At 37.3% G+C, this 17,777-nt stretch overlaps 1 protein-coding gene across 1 annotated transcript; it reads left to right on the top strand.

Moving 5' to 3' along the window:
- The first annotated feature begins 9,527 nt into the window (after positions 1-9,527).
- On the top strand, positions 9,528-17,128 carry LOC105048943 (ATP-dependent Clp protease proteolytic subunit-related protein 4, chloroplastic). The gene is made up of 7 exons (XM_010928453.3): positions 9,528-9,863; positions 11,400-11,603; positions 13,990-14,045; positions 15,214-15,340; positions 15,521-15,598; positions 16,552-16,665; positions 16,750-17,128. The coding sequence occupies exons 1-7, from the start codon at positions 9,591-9,593 to the stop codon at positions 16,819-16,821; spliced, it is 924 nt and encodes a 307-aa protein (XP_010926755.1). The 5' UTR covers positions 9,528-9,590; the 3' UTR covers positions 16,822-17,128.
- The last annotated feature ends 649 nt before the right edge of the window (positions 17,129-17,777 follow it).

Below are 17,777 nucleotides of genomic sequence, written 5' to 3'. Positions count from 1 at the left end.
CGATCTAAAAGAAGTATTTGGAGAACTTAGAAGGCACCAGATGAAGCTCAATTCTAACAAATGTGCTTTCGAAGTTGGCTCAGATAAGTTTTTTGATTTCTCATTAATCAAAGAGGAATAGAAGCTAACCCTGAAAAGATTAGAGCATTATTGGAAATGAAGTACCCAGCCTCTATCAAAGAAATTCAACATCTCACAAGATGAGTGGTAGCCCTCAATCGATTTATTTTCAGGTCAGATGAAAAATATCTTTTTTTCTTCAAAATATTAAAAAATATCAAAAATTTCAGCTAGACAAAAGAATGTCAGACTGCTTTTGAGGATCTTAAAAAGTATCTTGGCTCTCCACCTCTTCTTTCTAAGTTGAGGGTGAAGAACTATACATGCATATTTTCATCTCACCTTATGCAGTCAGCTCGGTTCTTATTTGAAAAAAATAGACATTTAAAGACCTATTTACTACACAAGCAAACTGTTGCAGGATGTAGAGATCCGATATAAAAAGACTGAAAAGATGATATATGCTTTGATTGTGACAGTCCAGAGATTCAGGCCTTACTTTCAAGCTCATACTATTACAGTATTAACAGACCAACCGCTCAGATCGATATTACAAAAGATTGATACCTCTGATCAAATTACCAAATGGGCTATCAAACTCAGTGATCTGATATCCAGTACCGACCTCAAACTACAGTCAAAGGCTAGATACTAGCTAATTTTATTGTATAATTCATCGTCCCAGATGATGGGTCAATCCCGATGAGTCCTAAAAGTGATGACTCATTCTGGATTCTACATGTGGATAGAGCCTCGAATTTTCAGAAAAGTGACGTCGGTTTGATTCTGGCTAGTCCTGAAGGATTCATAACTGAATAAGCCCTGAGGTTTAATTTTAATACTTTCAATAATGTTGCTAAATATAAAATCCTAATGGTAGATCTCAAAATGACAAAAGAGCTCGGAGTCAGAAAATTAAAGATTTTTACAGACTCGTAACTTATCGTTGGCCAAATCCGAGATCAATTTGAAGCCAAGGATCCCACGATGGTCTGTTACCTACAGAATGTCAAAAAGCTATCTAAAAATTTTGAGAGATTTGAAGTTCTCCAAATTTTTAGATTGAAAAATATCCAGGCCGATGCTCTATCGCATCTCACCACTTTGGATTTTTTTTAAACTGAATCAAAAAGTACTGATTGAATAGGGATAGACCTAATATTGAGGTGCTCTCTATATTTTAGGTCGGTCATAAGTCAAGTTGGATTGATCTCCTCATGGGTTACATATCTAAAGGAGTTCTGCCCAATGATCCAACCAAGGTTAGAAGCATTAAAAGACAAGCTCCATGGTATGTTCTTCAAGAAGGCCGCTTATATAAAAAGTCTTATTTTCTTCCTTTACTTCAATGCTTGACACCATATGAAGCTGACTATGCACTTTAAGAAGTACATGAGGAGATATGTGGAAACCATCTGAGGGGCAGGTCACTTACTTATAAAGTAATCCAACAAAGTTATTACTGGCCAACTATTCAAAAAGATACAGCTGATCTTGTCAACAAGTATGACCAATACTAGAGATGCGCTAATATCCAACATCAACCTACTGCTAAGCTTATTTTTATTATCGCCCTTTAGTCCTTTGCAATTTTGGAGATGGATATACCAGGATCTTTCCTAGTAGCAGCAGGCCAAAAAAAATTTTTGATGGTAGCTATTGATTATTTTGCAAAATAAATAAGACAGAAAGATGCAAGATTTTGTCTGAAAATTTATAATCTATTCGTTTAGTTTACCTCGAGTCATCATCACTGACAATGATCGGCAATTCGATAACTCCAAATTTAAGAAATTCTGCTTCAAGTTTCACATTGACCACCGACTCACTTCTGTTGGACATCCGTAGTCAAATGGTAAGGCTGAAGTAACTAATAGAACTATCCTATATAATTTGAGGATAAGGCTCACTGATACAAAAAGGTTGTGGGCTGAAGAGCTGTAGAGTGTACTGTGGGCATACTGAACCACGTATCAAATTTCAACAGAAAAAATTTCTTGTAGGCTCACCTATGGGACTGAAGTTGTGATCCCAGTGAAGATTGACTTATTATCTGATAGAGTCAGAAATTTTCATGAGGCAACCAATTCAGATCGATTAAGGACCGATCTAGATCTTCTTGATAAAGTGAGGGAACAAGCCTATGTTAGAATAGTGACCTATAAGTAGAGGATCGCTAAGTGAACAAGCCTATGTTAGAATAGTGACCTATAAGTAGAGGATCGCTAAGTATTATAATATCCGAATGAGGTCGAAGTCATTTCAGAAGGATGATCTCGTCCTGAGGTGAGTTGAAGTTTCAAAGCCTACTGAGTAAGGTAAATTGACTCCCAATTGGGAAGGACCTTATCGAGTCATTGATGTAGTTCATTCAGAGGCTTATAGAATTGAGAATTTAGATGGGTCTATTATTCTTCATATTTAGAATTTTGAAGATCTCAAAAAATATTATCAATAAAAATACTTTATCAAGCTCTTTCTCATATGTCATATTTTTTCTTTTATCAAAATTCGAATTTCAGTCTGGTGAAACCTCAAAGGGCATACATGTTAATCCAGATTCTAGTCTGGTAAAGCTCTGAAGAGCATACATGTTAATCCGAATTTCAGTCCAGTAAAGCTCCGAAGGGCATATATGTTAATCTAGATTTCAGTTTGGTAAAGCTCCAAAGGATATACATATTGATCCAGATTTCAGTCCAGTAAGGCCCCGAAAGGTATACATATTAATCCGAATTTCAGTCTGGTAACTCTTCTACGAGTCAGTCAGGCAGGGAGTAAAGATCTCGACAATCAATGAGAGCAGCTACAAAAGAAAAGTCAACGGAGCTCTTTGCTTCGTGATTAGGAAGCAAATTTGCCCCAAAGGGTATATAAGTTAATCCATATTTCAGTTTGATAAAACTCCGAAGGGCATACATATTAATCTAGATTTCAGTCCGATAAAGCCCCGAAGGGCATACAAGCTAATCTAGATTTTAGTTCGATAAAGCCCCGAAGGACATATATGTTAATCTGAATTCCAGTCCGATAAAGCTCTGAATGGCATACATGATAATCCGAGTCTCAATCTGATAAAACTCTGAAGGGCATGCATGCAAATTCGATTTTCAGTCCCATATTGCTAATCTGGATTCTAGTCCTGTAAAGTTTCAAAGGGCATATATGTTAATCCAGATTTTAGTCTGATAAAACTCCAAAACGCACACATGTTAATCCAGATCTCAGTCTAGTGAAGCCCCGAAGGGCTTGATTTCCCTATCAATCGATAAGTCTTATTCTGAATACAAGACTGAGAGGATTTTACGTTGATTTTGAATCGATGTGATGTTATATTGATCTCTAAAGTGAGACTATCTTTGGATTCTCTTAAAAATATTGATTTTCAGATCGAATCTCAAACTTGATCCATCTGCGGTTATATAAATAAAGGTATATCCGAATCTTGATTTTAGTTGCTTGATGATGGATGAATTTAAAGTTACTATTTTTCAATCCTATTGAATTATAAAGATATATGTGATTATTTTATTCTAGCAAGCAATGAAATTCACTAGAATATACAAATAAAATCAGGACGTCTGAAAGAAATATTTTTTGCATTAATATGAAAAGAAAATGTAGAAGTAAAAACCTATATCGGGTTTACATGTTCCACAAAAAGAAAAAAAGAAAAAAGAAGAAGACCTAAATCAGGTCAGTATATTCCGAGAAGAAAGAAAATTTCTACTGGATGATCATCGGTGTATTAGAGCTTTCCTTGATTGGTTTTTTCTTGGTTTGCTCCATCTTTTTAGTAATATCGGTGGTAGTAGGCTCTGCGGCTGGGATGGACTCTGATTTCTTGCTGGTCTCAAGGACTTCAATCTCCATTGAAGGCACCACAAATATAGGCTCTGCGGTGATGACTTCAGTTGTGTTCACCTTAGTAGGAGATCAATCAGATTCCTTTGCTGGCTCCTTTGCCGCTTCAGGGGGCGACTCGAGGTCTCTCTTTACGCCCATTTCGACGGCCACCATTGGAGTGACCTTGGAGATATCTACCTCAAGAAATAATTTTTTGATTAGGTTGCAATACTGACTGAAGACATAGTCATATGCACACTCGGAGCTCTCGAATACTTTATCCTCGAACTCATTGGAGGCTTTGTATAGCTCTACTGCCTTAGCCTTCTTGTCTTGCTCCTTCTTGATTTGCCTCTTCGAGGCCTCTATGGCTTTCTCATGAGCCTCATTGGCCTTCTCTATCTCTCTAAGCTTTGGCTCTAATTTTTTATTCTTCTCAATGATAGTATGTAGGTTAAAAAAAATTTTCTCCTATTCATTGACCTTTCACTGAAGATCCAGTAGGTTTTGATTCTTCTCCTTCAACGCCTTAAGCTTTTTCTCAAGTTGATATTTGAGTCCCGCAGCGAGTTCGGACTTCTTTTTCTTCTCCTCCTGGAGAATAATTAGATTGGAATCTATAACTTCTTTATTCTTTAATAGGTAGGCCATGTTCTCATACATGATCTTGAAGTTGATGGCTACTTACCAAACAAAAATTCAGATTAGTCATTCATCGAAGTGAAAAAAGAGAGAGAGAGAAGAAAAGAAAGAAAAATTCACATGCATGAGTTGCTCGAACCCATGGTTGGCAATCTCCTCGGATTTATTTTTCTGACGCATCTTCAAATCGATGGTCAGCATCATTGATTCGAAAAGATCTCGGTGTAATCGGGGCCACTCTAGGAGTGACATCCTTGTCATTGCATCCCCTTGGTCGAGCTCGACGGGGCTCCAAAGGTTGTGGTCGGCTTGCACCCGATCTCCTTAGAAGGCGGCACAAGTTGAGCATTGTTCTTGTCCTTACCACCGCAGGTTGGTGAGATGGGGGTTCCAGTGATAGAGCCTAGAGAGAATTTTGTGGTCCCTGGGAGGCTTCATTTCTTCCCGAGTTGGTTGAAGAAGGGGTCACTGAAGAGGATCGGGATGCCACCTGGGCAGGAGGAGGTTCCGCACCCTTGACTCTATTCGGTATGGGGACAATGGCAGATGGTTTCAGTTGGTCCTTCCTCTTCTTATTCTCCACCTTCGTCAGATTGAACCTCATTTCTGCATTAGGCATGTGTTTCAGAATAATAAAGACAAAAAAGAAAGGGAGAAATTAACAAGTAAAACACTTCGATCTTATCCGGAGGAGTGTATAGGCTGATACTGGTGTCATACAACACCTGATCATTTATCAGAAAAGATAATTTGGGCATTTTAGTGGTAATCATGGTTGAATGAGCCACCTCATCCCTTGAGAGAATTTTATCATTGAAGTTATATTTGGTGTGTGGACGTCCCCAAGAAGTCCTAAAATTCTATAGAATGGGAGCTCGGACAAAGAAAAAGCGATCTTTCGAGCGGTGAAATGAAGAGGGAAGGCTAGGTCCAAATTTATAATTTTTTTGAGGAGAAAAGTATCACCAATCCTTCTCACTCAGATGCCTTTTCAAAAGGATCAAAGACCTAAACAGGAAAATCCTCAGATCTATGTGAAGAAAGTTGTACATGATTATGAATACTATAATCATCCTAATTGCGTTCAGAGTTATTTGAGTGGGGTGGACCCTATAAAAATCAAAGACATTATCGAAAAAGGGGTGCAGTAGAAATCGCAGGCCAGATCGAAGAGACTCATCGTAGAAAGCTATGTAGTCCTCGGGAGGTTTAGATTCTCGACCTTCTGGATCTGGTACTATCATCTCATACTCGTCGGGTATATCATATTTATCCCTAAAGGTTATAAGGTTCTCCTCGATCAAAATAGATCCCTCTATTTTCGAAACGAGATAGTTCGTGAGACCACACATGAGATTTTGTGCTGTGATCCGAACTCTCCTCATCTATGAATTGATTTCAGAATCCTTTCGGAGTGGATTTTCTACCTCAATGGCCAGTAAAGATTGGGTCGACCTAATCTGTGAGTCACCTACGATCTCTTTCCCTTTTCTACCCATCTTGGACACATTTGTTGAGAAAAAATATGGAGGAATAAAAAGAATCAAAAGAGAAAGAAAGGCTCTTATGGCTGAAAGAGAGTAAATGAGAGAAGACCGATACCTAAGAGAAACAGATGAAATCATCCCAAGAGATGAAGAGAGGAATCATTTTCTCCCACTCCAGTGAAGCTTCTTGCTATCTCCGATGGTCGCTCAACACAGAGAGACTTTTAGAAATAGTTTGGCAGCACCGTCGCACAATAATAGCAAAAATGAATAGTGATCGGAGGGCAAAAGTCTTTTATAGGCAAACTGATGGCTTGGATTGGCTAGTCTCCTTGTCGATTTGTGACACCTAGTGTTAATCCAGTGCTCAATCAGACGGCGATTAAATGCACCTTCTTCTAGATTCAGCCACGACAGACTGATCCGTGCCCAAGCTAATAAGTCAATCAGATATTGACAAATGTTATACTCTTATTTGATATTTTCAAATCGTCTGTTCAAGCAATGATGATAGAAGATCGGACAGATTATTTTCTAAAATGTCAAGTCTCTTTATTTTTAACCAAGTAATTAATTTTTATGCTATTGAGGTACGGCACATTTATTTCAGGTGGCGGCAACACCAGTTCAAAAAGTTTCAAAGTAAAACATGGAGATAAGATCTCCTGATCGGTAAATGATCGAGCCAAAATTTGAATGTGGAGATAAGATCTCTTGATCGATAAAAATCAAATCAAAAATTCAAGCATGGAGATAAAATCTTTTGATCGGTAAAATTCAATCTCTGTGACATGCCTTTCAAATTGGTGAGAACCCAACCTTATGAAAATACTTCTACTTCCTAGTCCAATCAGAGGATTATCACCTCGGACATAAGAAGTGGGGGGCAAAGTATTGGTGCATTAAACCAGCCTCAAGATACGTGATATTATCATATGAGATCAAAAAGATGTCAATTTAAAAGCATGAAATTCTAGCAGACTAATTTGTCGGTTAGTAGATTCAGCTCGGTATTTTATCGATTTAAATAAAGAATACCCTTGTGTTCTAATTGGATGATGTTTTAGCTAACAAAAAAATATTCAGGTCGGGTATCTACCGATCTGAACTCTGATACTTTCTTATCCGGAAGGAATTAGGACATCTCTATTTTACTCCACTAATCTATCGAGGTGAACTATTATAGTGACGGACTTAATTATTCTTCGAACATCCGTGGTGGTTTCTTCAACCAAGCCACTGCTAGCCATGATCTCATGTCCAGCTCATATACATAGCTGTAAGCCAACTTACTTATAGGTGACTCTCTAACCGTCTAACAGACTCTTCTAACGGTCTAACAAACTCTGAAACGACCTCCACAACTCCTCTATAAATGAGGATCAGGGATCCTCCATCGATAAGTTCTGCTCTCTGAAACTAAGAGAGACTCTGTTGGTAGAAAATTAAACCATATTCTTGGCTTCTGTCCAATTCTCCTTCAGTTACACTTAATTTTTCTTGTTCTTCCACTCTTTTTCACTCTTGTTCTCAAGGCTTAAATTGACTTAAGCATCAGATGATTAAGATCTGGAGGATCTCTACCCGATATTTTGATTGATTTTACAAATTAGAGGAGTTTCCATCAAGACACAAGGATCACTCCAGTCCAACTTCACTCTAATTGATCCATTCTACTCCAGATTTTGAACCTTACAGCAACACCATACATACTTAAAACCAAAAAATGCACAACGTTAGTTGGTTAGGTTAAATAGTTTTTATTTGCCTAAATAGTGAATCATATGAGTTGGTGGGGGCTACAAATACGTAGATTTATCTAATATTCAAATTGATGCAACGATGGGGGCTACAAATATGTAGATTTATCTAATATTCAAATTGATGCAACGAATGTTTTTGGAGATTTACTAAAACAAAGACTCTAAAAATAGTAAAGTATAAAATATATGTACATGCTCAAAAAGAGGTTGAGAGTAACTAGTACAAGGATAAAATATATTGAGCAGATGCAGGCTCTGCTCTACGAGTGTGCAAGCATTTCAGGTGGGGTTTTGTGAAGGTGTTCTGCTAAATTAATCAGAAAGAAAAGTCTAAAAAGATAAGAATAATTCATATGCACGTGATTGGAAATAAAAAATTTTTAATTTTAATTAAAAAAATTAAGGAGGAGCGAATGTTTGTTTAGCAAAAATTTCATCCAATTAGCATTAGTTAATGAATATTATGAAAATATGTAAAGACAAAAATCTTGAAGGGAAACGCTATGAAAGTATTATTGCATCACTTATTCATATATAGTTTTTTATCCATGTCCTTGTAAGAACCCCCAAAATATAAAGCCATTTTAGGGGAACTAATTTTTTTTAATTTTGAAAATATGTAAAGTACATCTAAAATGATTTTATCATCTAACATATTTTAATCAAATATATCAAATGCAAACATATCTTATATCAAGTGTATTATATCTTATAAATTTAGTTTGGAAAAAACAAACCCTCAAATTGCACGGGTTATAAGATGGTCAAATTCCTATATAGAAATCATATGCCATGAGAAACAAGGTTCCGTGTAGGTGACATCAAAATGATGTGATATGATTTGATTTTGCTTTTCTTGAAGAGATTCCATGCAGCATGAGAATAATGGTGTAATTTAGGTGAACTGATGCAATATATGACGGTTGGGATTTCATTAAATAATACATTGTAAAACCAGCATTAGGCTGAGAAGGACTTTTCATATGCTCTAATGGCTGCCCCCGGGCATAATTCTGTCTTGACAGAAGGCAGATTTGTAGGTAGAAAAGAAAGAGGTATATAATTTGTTGTTCCATCCACTCTACAATGAATGGAAAGATCAATCATTATTATTGATAATGTAAATCTAAATATTGATGACAAAGCATATTTAAACTCATATATGGTCATGGTATACAAAGCATGATATTATTAAACTTTACAAAGGATATTCTCAGCCAGACTTATTTCAATCAACTATTATCTTCAAAGGACTAATTCATCCATTTCAAAAAAAAAAAAAATGATAATTTGGATGTTATACTATAATTTCTACATATCATTTCTTAATTTTCTCTAAATTTCCACAAAAAGATCCTGCATGATGGCAACACTGTCGAGGCATCACTAACGATAACTTCCTATTATTATTTAGTTGATTTACTGATAGAACCCAATGATGTAGATTGCTATATTAATTATAATGGATAAACATCTATATACTAGATAAAAAATATTTGTGAAATTTAAAGTGACTTGACTAAAAATGCATACAACAACATCACCATGAATTCCGTTGTGATTTAAATTTCATACCAAGCGTTGCTATACTTTATTATATGAATAGGCTAATTTTTGTTTGCTTGTTTGATTTATTCATTTACTTATTTATTTTATTTATTTCAAACTGGTCATTTTGTAAATATTAACTAATTTGGCAGCGGAGATTTTAATCAAGCAAGCAGGGATAAGGCGCGTGCTGACAAAACCTTTTCCGCCACCGCAGCGGCGGTCACGTCCTGCTTCGTGTTACATGGAGGTGGCCTTCTACCCCTCGGGCTTCCCCCTGGAGGCGCGGATGATATGCTCTCCTCCCACTCGCTCTGGGGTCACCAGGACCCGATCCAAGGTCGCTCTCACTCCTCCTCCGGGTGCCTCTTCGACAGCGTCCTCTCTTAGCAGCGGTCTAGTCGTTCCTTTCGTCGGAGGAAGCGTCTCCGGCAACTTCTCCGGTCAGAAGATGAGGATCCCCTCGCTAAGCCCGTCTCCATCCGGTCGCCGGGGCAAGAGGGGCGGCATCACCATGGTAATCACTGCTACACTGGCTTTCTTTGTTCTCCTTCTAATTTTTCTAGGGTTTTCGTGTTAACTGTTCGTGGATTTTGGGGATTAGACTCGCATTAGTTTGATTTTATTTTGTTATATTGAAGTTCTGGCTTCCTGGGATTCGGGTTCGAGCTCTTCTTGGACAAAGGGATGTTTTTTAGGTATTATAAGTGAAATTTCTTGAATTAAAAGAAAAGAAAATCTGCTGGAGCTTGTCGATGCTCGCTGATGCACTACATTGTATTCTTGGGCGTGATAAAAATGCGATCTTTGCAAACTTGAACCTTGAATCTTGAATTTGGCAATTAGTTAGTTCATTACTTTGCCATGTACAAGGCAGTTCTAATAGGTTATCCCTTTAGAGGCCTACGCAGGGGCCTGATGTTAAGTTTACATTAAAATAATTTTTGTGTAAAAATGCTGTAATCGTTATTTAACATTTGTATCCCGAAGTTTCCGAACCATTGTGTGTAAAAATTATACTTATGTTTGGAAAAGGCATGTAATGATTCCATGTAAAGTGCTTATAGTATCCAATTAATACGTTAACCATTTCAACAGGAAATGGGCACATTGTTGGTAGGAGATGGAAAGAGTGTATGATAGATGTTTTTGATCTCATCAATCAATTGCGTATTTGGAAAATTGGGGCTGGTAATTCTAGTTTTTATATCTTTGTCTTTCTTTAGTCTCAAACATTATCCAAAGAGTATTGAGAACGTGTGGTGTGCTTGGTAAAGCAGACAGTGTACAGATACAAGTTAATTGATACATACTCTCCTCAGTCCTGTTTTGGATACAATTTTGGGATATACCTTGTGGAGACTGTAATTGCCGAGAAGGGATTGCATATCAACATTTTAAAATTAAAAGAAGAAGACTGTCATAACTCATAAGTGGCGGGAGGCTATCACTACAGAAGCACCAAGTGGCTCCATGGCACTCAGGCAACCCCCAAGCTGCTAACTGACCGGCTGGATGGCTTTGCTTCCTAGGACCCCTGAGCTGGTCGGCACTTAGCAGTGGACCTTCTCAAGCACAGTGGCAAGACTGCCTAGGCCCCTGTTAAGCGACCTTTGACAAGATTGATATGGCTTCTATGACCTGGCATAGACTAATATGCACATTACCGCATACAAGCTGCTCTCCTCTGCCCGTACCTAGCTGACAAATTATTTAATTCGCAGTACAGGCTGATATGCACTGGCACCTCAATCCTTGGGGATTAGATCATATTTCCTAGGCTTAACGGGTTCTCAATTTGATAGGCTTTAATGCAATGGTGATCAAGTAAGTTGTTTGCTTGTGACATTGAAGTAGGATAATTCTCTTGATTGTCGGACCATTAGTGAAACATATAATTTTAAACTTGGTGTTAAACACTATATAGTTCATACATAGTAACTGATATATGATTGTTGTTTCAGCATGGAATTATTTATGGTATTGGTCTTATGTAACAAGTAATCCTTGCTTGATTATAATTTCTTCATTGTTTGTGTTCATCTGTCAACAGGTTATCCCTTTCTTGAGAGGAAGTGCATGGGAGCAACCACCTCCAGATCTAGCTTCTTACTTGTACAAAAATCGAATTGTATACTTGGGCATGTCTCTTGTTCCATCAGTGACAGAGCTGATGCTAGCAGAGTTTCTTTATCTTCAATATGAGGATGCAGAAAAGCCAATTTACCTGTACATAAATTCTACCGGCACAACGAAGGTCTTCTTCTTTTCCTCTTCTGTAATACAATTCATCTTATGTAGTTCACTTTGAAAATTATACAATCAGAAAGTTTTATGCATTTGAAATTCTGAATCTATCAAAGGAGACTCTTACATTGATTATATCTTTTATGAACCATAGGAAATTGCTTCTGTCAACTGGATGAGTAGGGAGTGTCCAATGCGCATGCGTGTTGATTGTTTAGGAGGAATAAGTGTTTCAAAAACCACTAGAACTTGCTTTTGGTACTCTTACATGCTTCACAACAGTACCATGGGAGACTTTATTTCAGGATTTGTACCTGTAAATACTGCATTTTAAATGTGTAAAGAGAGTGTGTGTGTAAGTTGGTGAAATTGTAAATATCCCACATTCGGACAGTGTTTCTTTTCCTTCCACCAACAGTAGTTGTGGCATCAGGATGAACTATTATGCACAAGCTGTTAAAAAGGAGATGGCTTGCAACACTTACATACCTATTTTTCCTTCTTTCAGAAACCATGAACTAATACCCCTGCAGTAGTTGCTTTAAGATTTCAATTAAACTGTTTCACAAATGATTGTGCGGTGTTGACATGATTCAGATTTCACAACAATAGAACAGTGACATGATTTATATGTAAAGTTTAGTTAATTGATTCTTCACTCCAGGCCCTTAAATTAATGGAAAACAGAGGCTTACTTAAAAATATCAAGTAAGCAGCCAATTGGTGGCCCAACTTGCAAAGTTGGTCACTTCTTTTTAGATATTTCATAATGGACTGATTATATGTTCGTGCTGAGATCATATTCTCTCTGTTGCAAGTCTATGCGATTGAAGGAGTACCGTTCAACCTGGGCACTGCAACGTTCCAGTCAAGACAAACTACTGTTTTGTAACTGTTATTTATATTTTATTCCTGATAACATGTTTCTTGTTTCTATATGTTTTTGGTGTTCCAAATCAATTTAGATGAGTTTTTGATTTACGTAACCTGTATATCAGTCTGTTGTGCTGGCATTTGTTAGATTTCTTCTCAGGCTGCATAGGATACTTGTAGTCTAATTGCTCTTAAGGATATTTTGAGGGCATATGCTCCCGTGTCCCATGGTAGATGCCTTTGGTTCTTCAGTAACACAATTTACATCACCTTCCACCCAGATAGACTTAGTCCCGAAATACTCATGCAAGCATTTGATGCTCCCCCAAAGGCCACATAGCTTAACAAAGACCACAAAGTTTTCACCATCCCTAGCAGTCGGTTGTCAAAATCTGACCAGTCAAATTTCTGATAATACATTCAAATCCAGGCTAACCTTTGGCCAATTCAGGCACACCATCGAAATCTAGTTTCCCTGATGATAGTTTAATCATCTGAAACATATCTTGGTATACTCGAGGCTGGTGGCAAAATCCCATCCAGCTCGTATCTGCAGTTGTTCTAATAGGTTCAGTATCCTTGTTTCTGTGAAATTCCAGAAGGAAAATAATGCGCATCATTGAATTGGTTCTGATCTCAGAATTATGGACAATCCTATTTTCATCCTTATGGCATATTGGCTTTGTAATCTTGCTCAAGAAACTGGTGTGATGCCTGTTCCTTTTTGTGAAAAAAAAATGACTTGTGAGATGCCTCTAGCCATTCTTTGAATCATATTTTCTCCCAAACTCATACATAAGGAAAAAACAGCTGCTTTTATAGTTAAAATATCTTATAATTTGGTCATAGGAATTATTTTCTGCACTTCTTAACTCAGAAAAGCTCTCTCTTTTCTTAATCTAAATTAAATGGTGATGTCAGAGAACATTCCCCATGCTTGACCTGTACATTGTAGAAGTTTCTTATTGAAGAGGCAAAATAATGTGTTTGATTGTTGATTGTTATATAATATTTATAATCTCAAGTCATTTAAGGTGTAACAGAGACAACTCTTGCTTAACCTTTTTGTTATGTTATTCTATATTCCCAAGTCAAGTAAGATCGGCATGTAATGCACAGATTGAAGAGCTATGGGCTCGAAGATACCAGGTTACGAAGTTGGTAAAGTCTTCGGCAATTATACCAAATGACCAGGATCTCATACTGCCTTCACTGGGTTTGGAGAGTTTAGGGGTATTTGGCGGAAGGCTGGTCCCCATTCTGTAGCCCATTGCTTGCAGGCCCTTTGTAGCAGGGAAAAAAGAGTAGTGGACTTTTTTAACTGAAAAAAGGAAAAGCAGTGATCTCTTATATAATCTTGAACTTTATATAATGTTTCAATTATTTAAAGCTGTATGATCTTATGCTTTATGGTTTTATTTGCCTTTTGTTCTATCTTTATTTTTTGTTGCCTGAGATATTCCATGTTTCTGAAATTTAGTTTTACCAACATTTGATAGAGAATATTTTATTTGTTCTTCTAGGGTGGAGAGAAATTGGGTTATGAGACAGAGGCTTTTGCAATTTATGATGTCATGAGGTTATTTTCTCGACCCAATTTTTTGGATTCTTATGATACACCATTTTTTTTTACATGATCGTTGTGGTCTTTTGAGAAATGCTATCTCATAGAAAGCCATCTCTGATTTACTGCTGTCTCTTTCTTTCTCTCTTTTGAGGCGAAGGGTGCAAACAAAAGTTAAAAAGGGCAGCCCAATGAAGTCAGAAGTGCACAGTCTTATCTCCATATGCAGATAGGTGGTTTGCATGTTTCAAACCCGTGACACCTAGGTCACAATGGAGCAACCTTTCTACTGTGCCAAGGCTCACCCTATATGGGTGCAAAGAGGGGTAAATGTTATAAAATTGGAAAATTGATGTGGACATGGAAATAGGGATGGAGAGATGCAACTTTTATTTTATTTTATTTTTTGTTTTTGGGGAGGGGTCGAAGGGAGTTAATGTTGTAAAATAGGAAAAAAAGGTACAGAGGCACACAAATAGTATATCTAGACCTGCTAAGCAAAGAGCAAATGAGGTCACATTTCAAGCTTGTCCTTAGGATGAATGTTAGCACCTTCTTGTTGTTGGTCATGCATATCAACCTAGGAAAGAGCACTCATATACCAAAAATTATCTGTACTTCTAGCAATTACACTAGTACATCTCAGCTCTGAGGGATTTTACGACTTAAAATTATTGTCTTCAGCTTTCACTTAAATCCCTCCATTTCATGCCATATATAAAATTACTATTTTGAGTCTTGTGTGACTTCTAGTAACTCGATGCTGTTCCCTTTCCTCCTTATCTCTCTCTTAGTGTCTTCATAAATCCTCTGATCTGCCAAGTTACGAAAATATAGACTGGTTCCAGGATTATGATTATACTCCATTTTTGTGGTAAGGTTTGAAATCTTGTGGTATGCTCCCATATTATTCACATACCAGTATGTGCATGAGATGTCATATATCCCCCGTATCTGCTCACAGTTCACCCAAAAAAAAAAAAAATCTAATCATGCTTTGCCAAACCGGATGATGCCTCTGTATTAACATGAGTCAATAATCTAATTTTTTTAGAGACCCATTTCCCCCTACCTACCTGAATCCACTGCAGCACCTTCCCTCACTTCAGGTAACTGTGGGTCATACTTTGTTTTGGCAAGTTGATCCACCAGTTAAAACTGATGTCTTTCCTTCATGGTACAGTTATGTTAAACCACCTATTTTCACACTTTGTGTTGGAAATGCTTGGGGAGAAGCCGCATTACTCTTGGCTGCTGGTGCTAGAGGAAACCGTGCTGCTCTCCCATCATCAACAATAATGATAAAGCAGGTATATCTTCTTCTGTGGCATGCAATTTTATATTTTAACCTATTTGTCTTTTAATGCAGCTTGATTTATTTTTTTAGCCCCGTATGCCATTTTCTGATGTAAGGGTAGTCCTTTTTGTTAATTTGTTAGATATGCATATTTGGTATCTAACATGACTACCGTCTTTGCTCCAATCTACAGCCAATTGCAAGGTTTCAAGGCCAAGCGACAGATGTTGATCTTGCAAGAAAAGAAATTAAAAATGTGAAGGCGGAATTGGTAACTATTCTTTAGTAGTTTTTATATGCTCATAGAAAGGAACTTGTGTTCTTGTGCATTAAATTATTTTCGCCATTAATTGGGTGATATCCCATGTTAGGAGCCTTGAGCCTAAGTGGGCTAGTGATCCTATCATAACATTGATTTGGAACTATGCTGGTTATTGCAATAACAAAATTGGTTAGCCATGCTTGCGTGCATAGAATTTGCTTACTGCATCCTTAAGCTTCATGTGATCGAAATCTTAAGAATGTGTATAAGGTCTCTTGATTATACATGATAAAAACCAAAATTTCCATTCATGCTTTTTTACGAAACAGTTGCCTCTGTACAAACAAAGGAAATGTAATGTTGAATGGTTTGGACATCATTCTTCTAATTGCTGAATATTTACACCTATTATGGAATAATGCCCATCTCCTGCTCAAATCTATGATGTATCATACATATGTCAAGTGGCATTTACAATTTGGCAAAAGGATCTGCTTCCAAGGTACGTGTGGAATGAAACAATTCTGTAACAATTTCTTTTCTCATCCATGATTTCACAAATGTCAAATATATGATGCATATATTATAAGAAAAATTTTCTTTCAACCTTAATACTGCAAATGTACAATTAAAAATTTTGTTAACACTTGGAAAAAAATCCTGAATGCCTGCAGCAAATTTATACAATTCTACTAAATCAATGTCATAAATTTATTACTGATTGCGTATGTACATTCACCAATTATCTTGGAATTTGACCCTCTTGGATGAATGTGTCTATCCAAGATCTGTTGTTGGAGTTACAGCCATTAGGAAGTCTGCCTAGACTGTCATAAAACAACCAGAGTAGTCAAAAAATCATCTAGAAAAGTTATTAACAAAAGAGGAAGAATTCTGTCTTGATCAATTTTTGAGCTGAAGCTTTGCCATTTTCAAAACTGACTTGGAGCTACTTTGCTTAGGTTGCTCTTTATTCTAAGCATATAGGAAAACCTCCTGAACAAATTGAGGAAGATATCAGACGTCCGAAATATTTCAGTCCCAGTGAAGCAGTTGAATATGGTATCATCGACAAGGTAATCTCTGAGCACAAGTACAAAATCTATTGCCTGCCTAACTGTATCAGTAACTACTGCTGCTAAGCTTCTCATAATCTGCAGGTGTTGTACAATGAAAGCTGCCGGGAAGACCGTAGTGTCGTATCTGACCTTAAAAGAGCTCAACTTATATAAAATCTAAACAGAAGCAACATGCTTAATAAATGTTGGGTAAATTTATCATCTGATTATTTACAAGTCGCATCTTACCGGGCAGCTTTTTGAGAGCAAAAGGGCATATATGTATGATTGAGTTGGTAACTCATCAGTTTCCAGAATCTGTTCCATTTTGGTGGTGTGTAAAAAGAACCAGTTGAAGAAGCTGAAAATGTTCAGTTCCATAATTTCAGAATCTGTTCCATTTTTGTGGTGTGTAAAAAGAACCAGTTGAAGAAGCTGAACGTTCAGTTCTATAATTTTATGTATTATTGTGAATTTGCTATTTTGGCGTTCTTGCTTCGGTCAGTTCCACTCATGTAAAATTTTCATGATCGTAACTATCTACAGGGGAGATAGCGATTGGCAGCAATGTTACCCTGAGGCTTGGCTCTCCAAATGTATCTGAAACCTTTCTGGTTATCGTGATAAGCTTTTTCTTCTATATAGGAAAAGGCTCGTAGAGATCTTTTTGAGTTTATTGTGGCTTGGATACTCTGGGAGTTGGATAAGGAGTCTTCGCATATGAGCATCAAATAAGTTCTACAACGTCACGCAGTTATATGAAGTTTGCAATTTCGTGTTCTTACTTTGGTCGGTTGTCAGTGGAGTAAAATGGTTTCGAAATAAGTATGCGGATATCAATTGACAGCAAGAAAACTCCCTCATGCGGACACATGGTGGTTTTCTCGTCAACCGCGTTTCCCGTGGGCGCCATCGTGGCCGGTAATTACTATAATGCACAACCGGCGTTTTGATAGTTCCACTCCCCTTTCCTCTGAGTGCACTCCACTGGCTGTCCTGAAAAGGCCTGCGGTGATCAACTCTATCTCGCCTTCTGGTTCGTCACACTGTCAGGCTGAAATCCCCCGATAGGACCTTTCCTTCCAATATGTCTTCCTGCTCGACATGTGTCGAGTCCAACGGAAAACGAC

Source organism: Elaeis guineensis, chromosome 2, assembly GCF_000442705.2.
Source record: "Elaeis guineensis isolate ETL-2024a chromosome 2, EG11, whole genome shotgun sequence".
Taxonomy (NCBI): domain Eukaryota; kingdom Viridiplantae; phylum Streptophyta; class Magnoliopsida; order Arecales; family Arecaceae; genus Elaeis; species Elaeis guineensis.
This window is presented reverse-complemented; position numbering and strand designations above follow the sequence as displayed.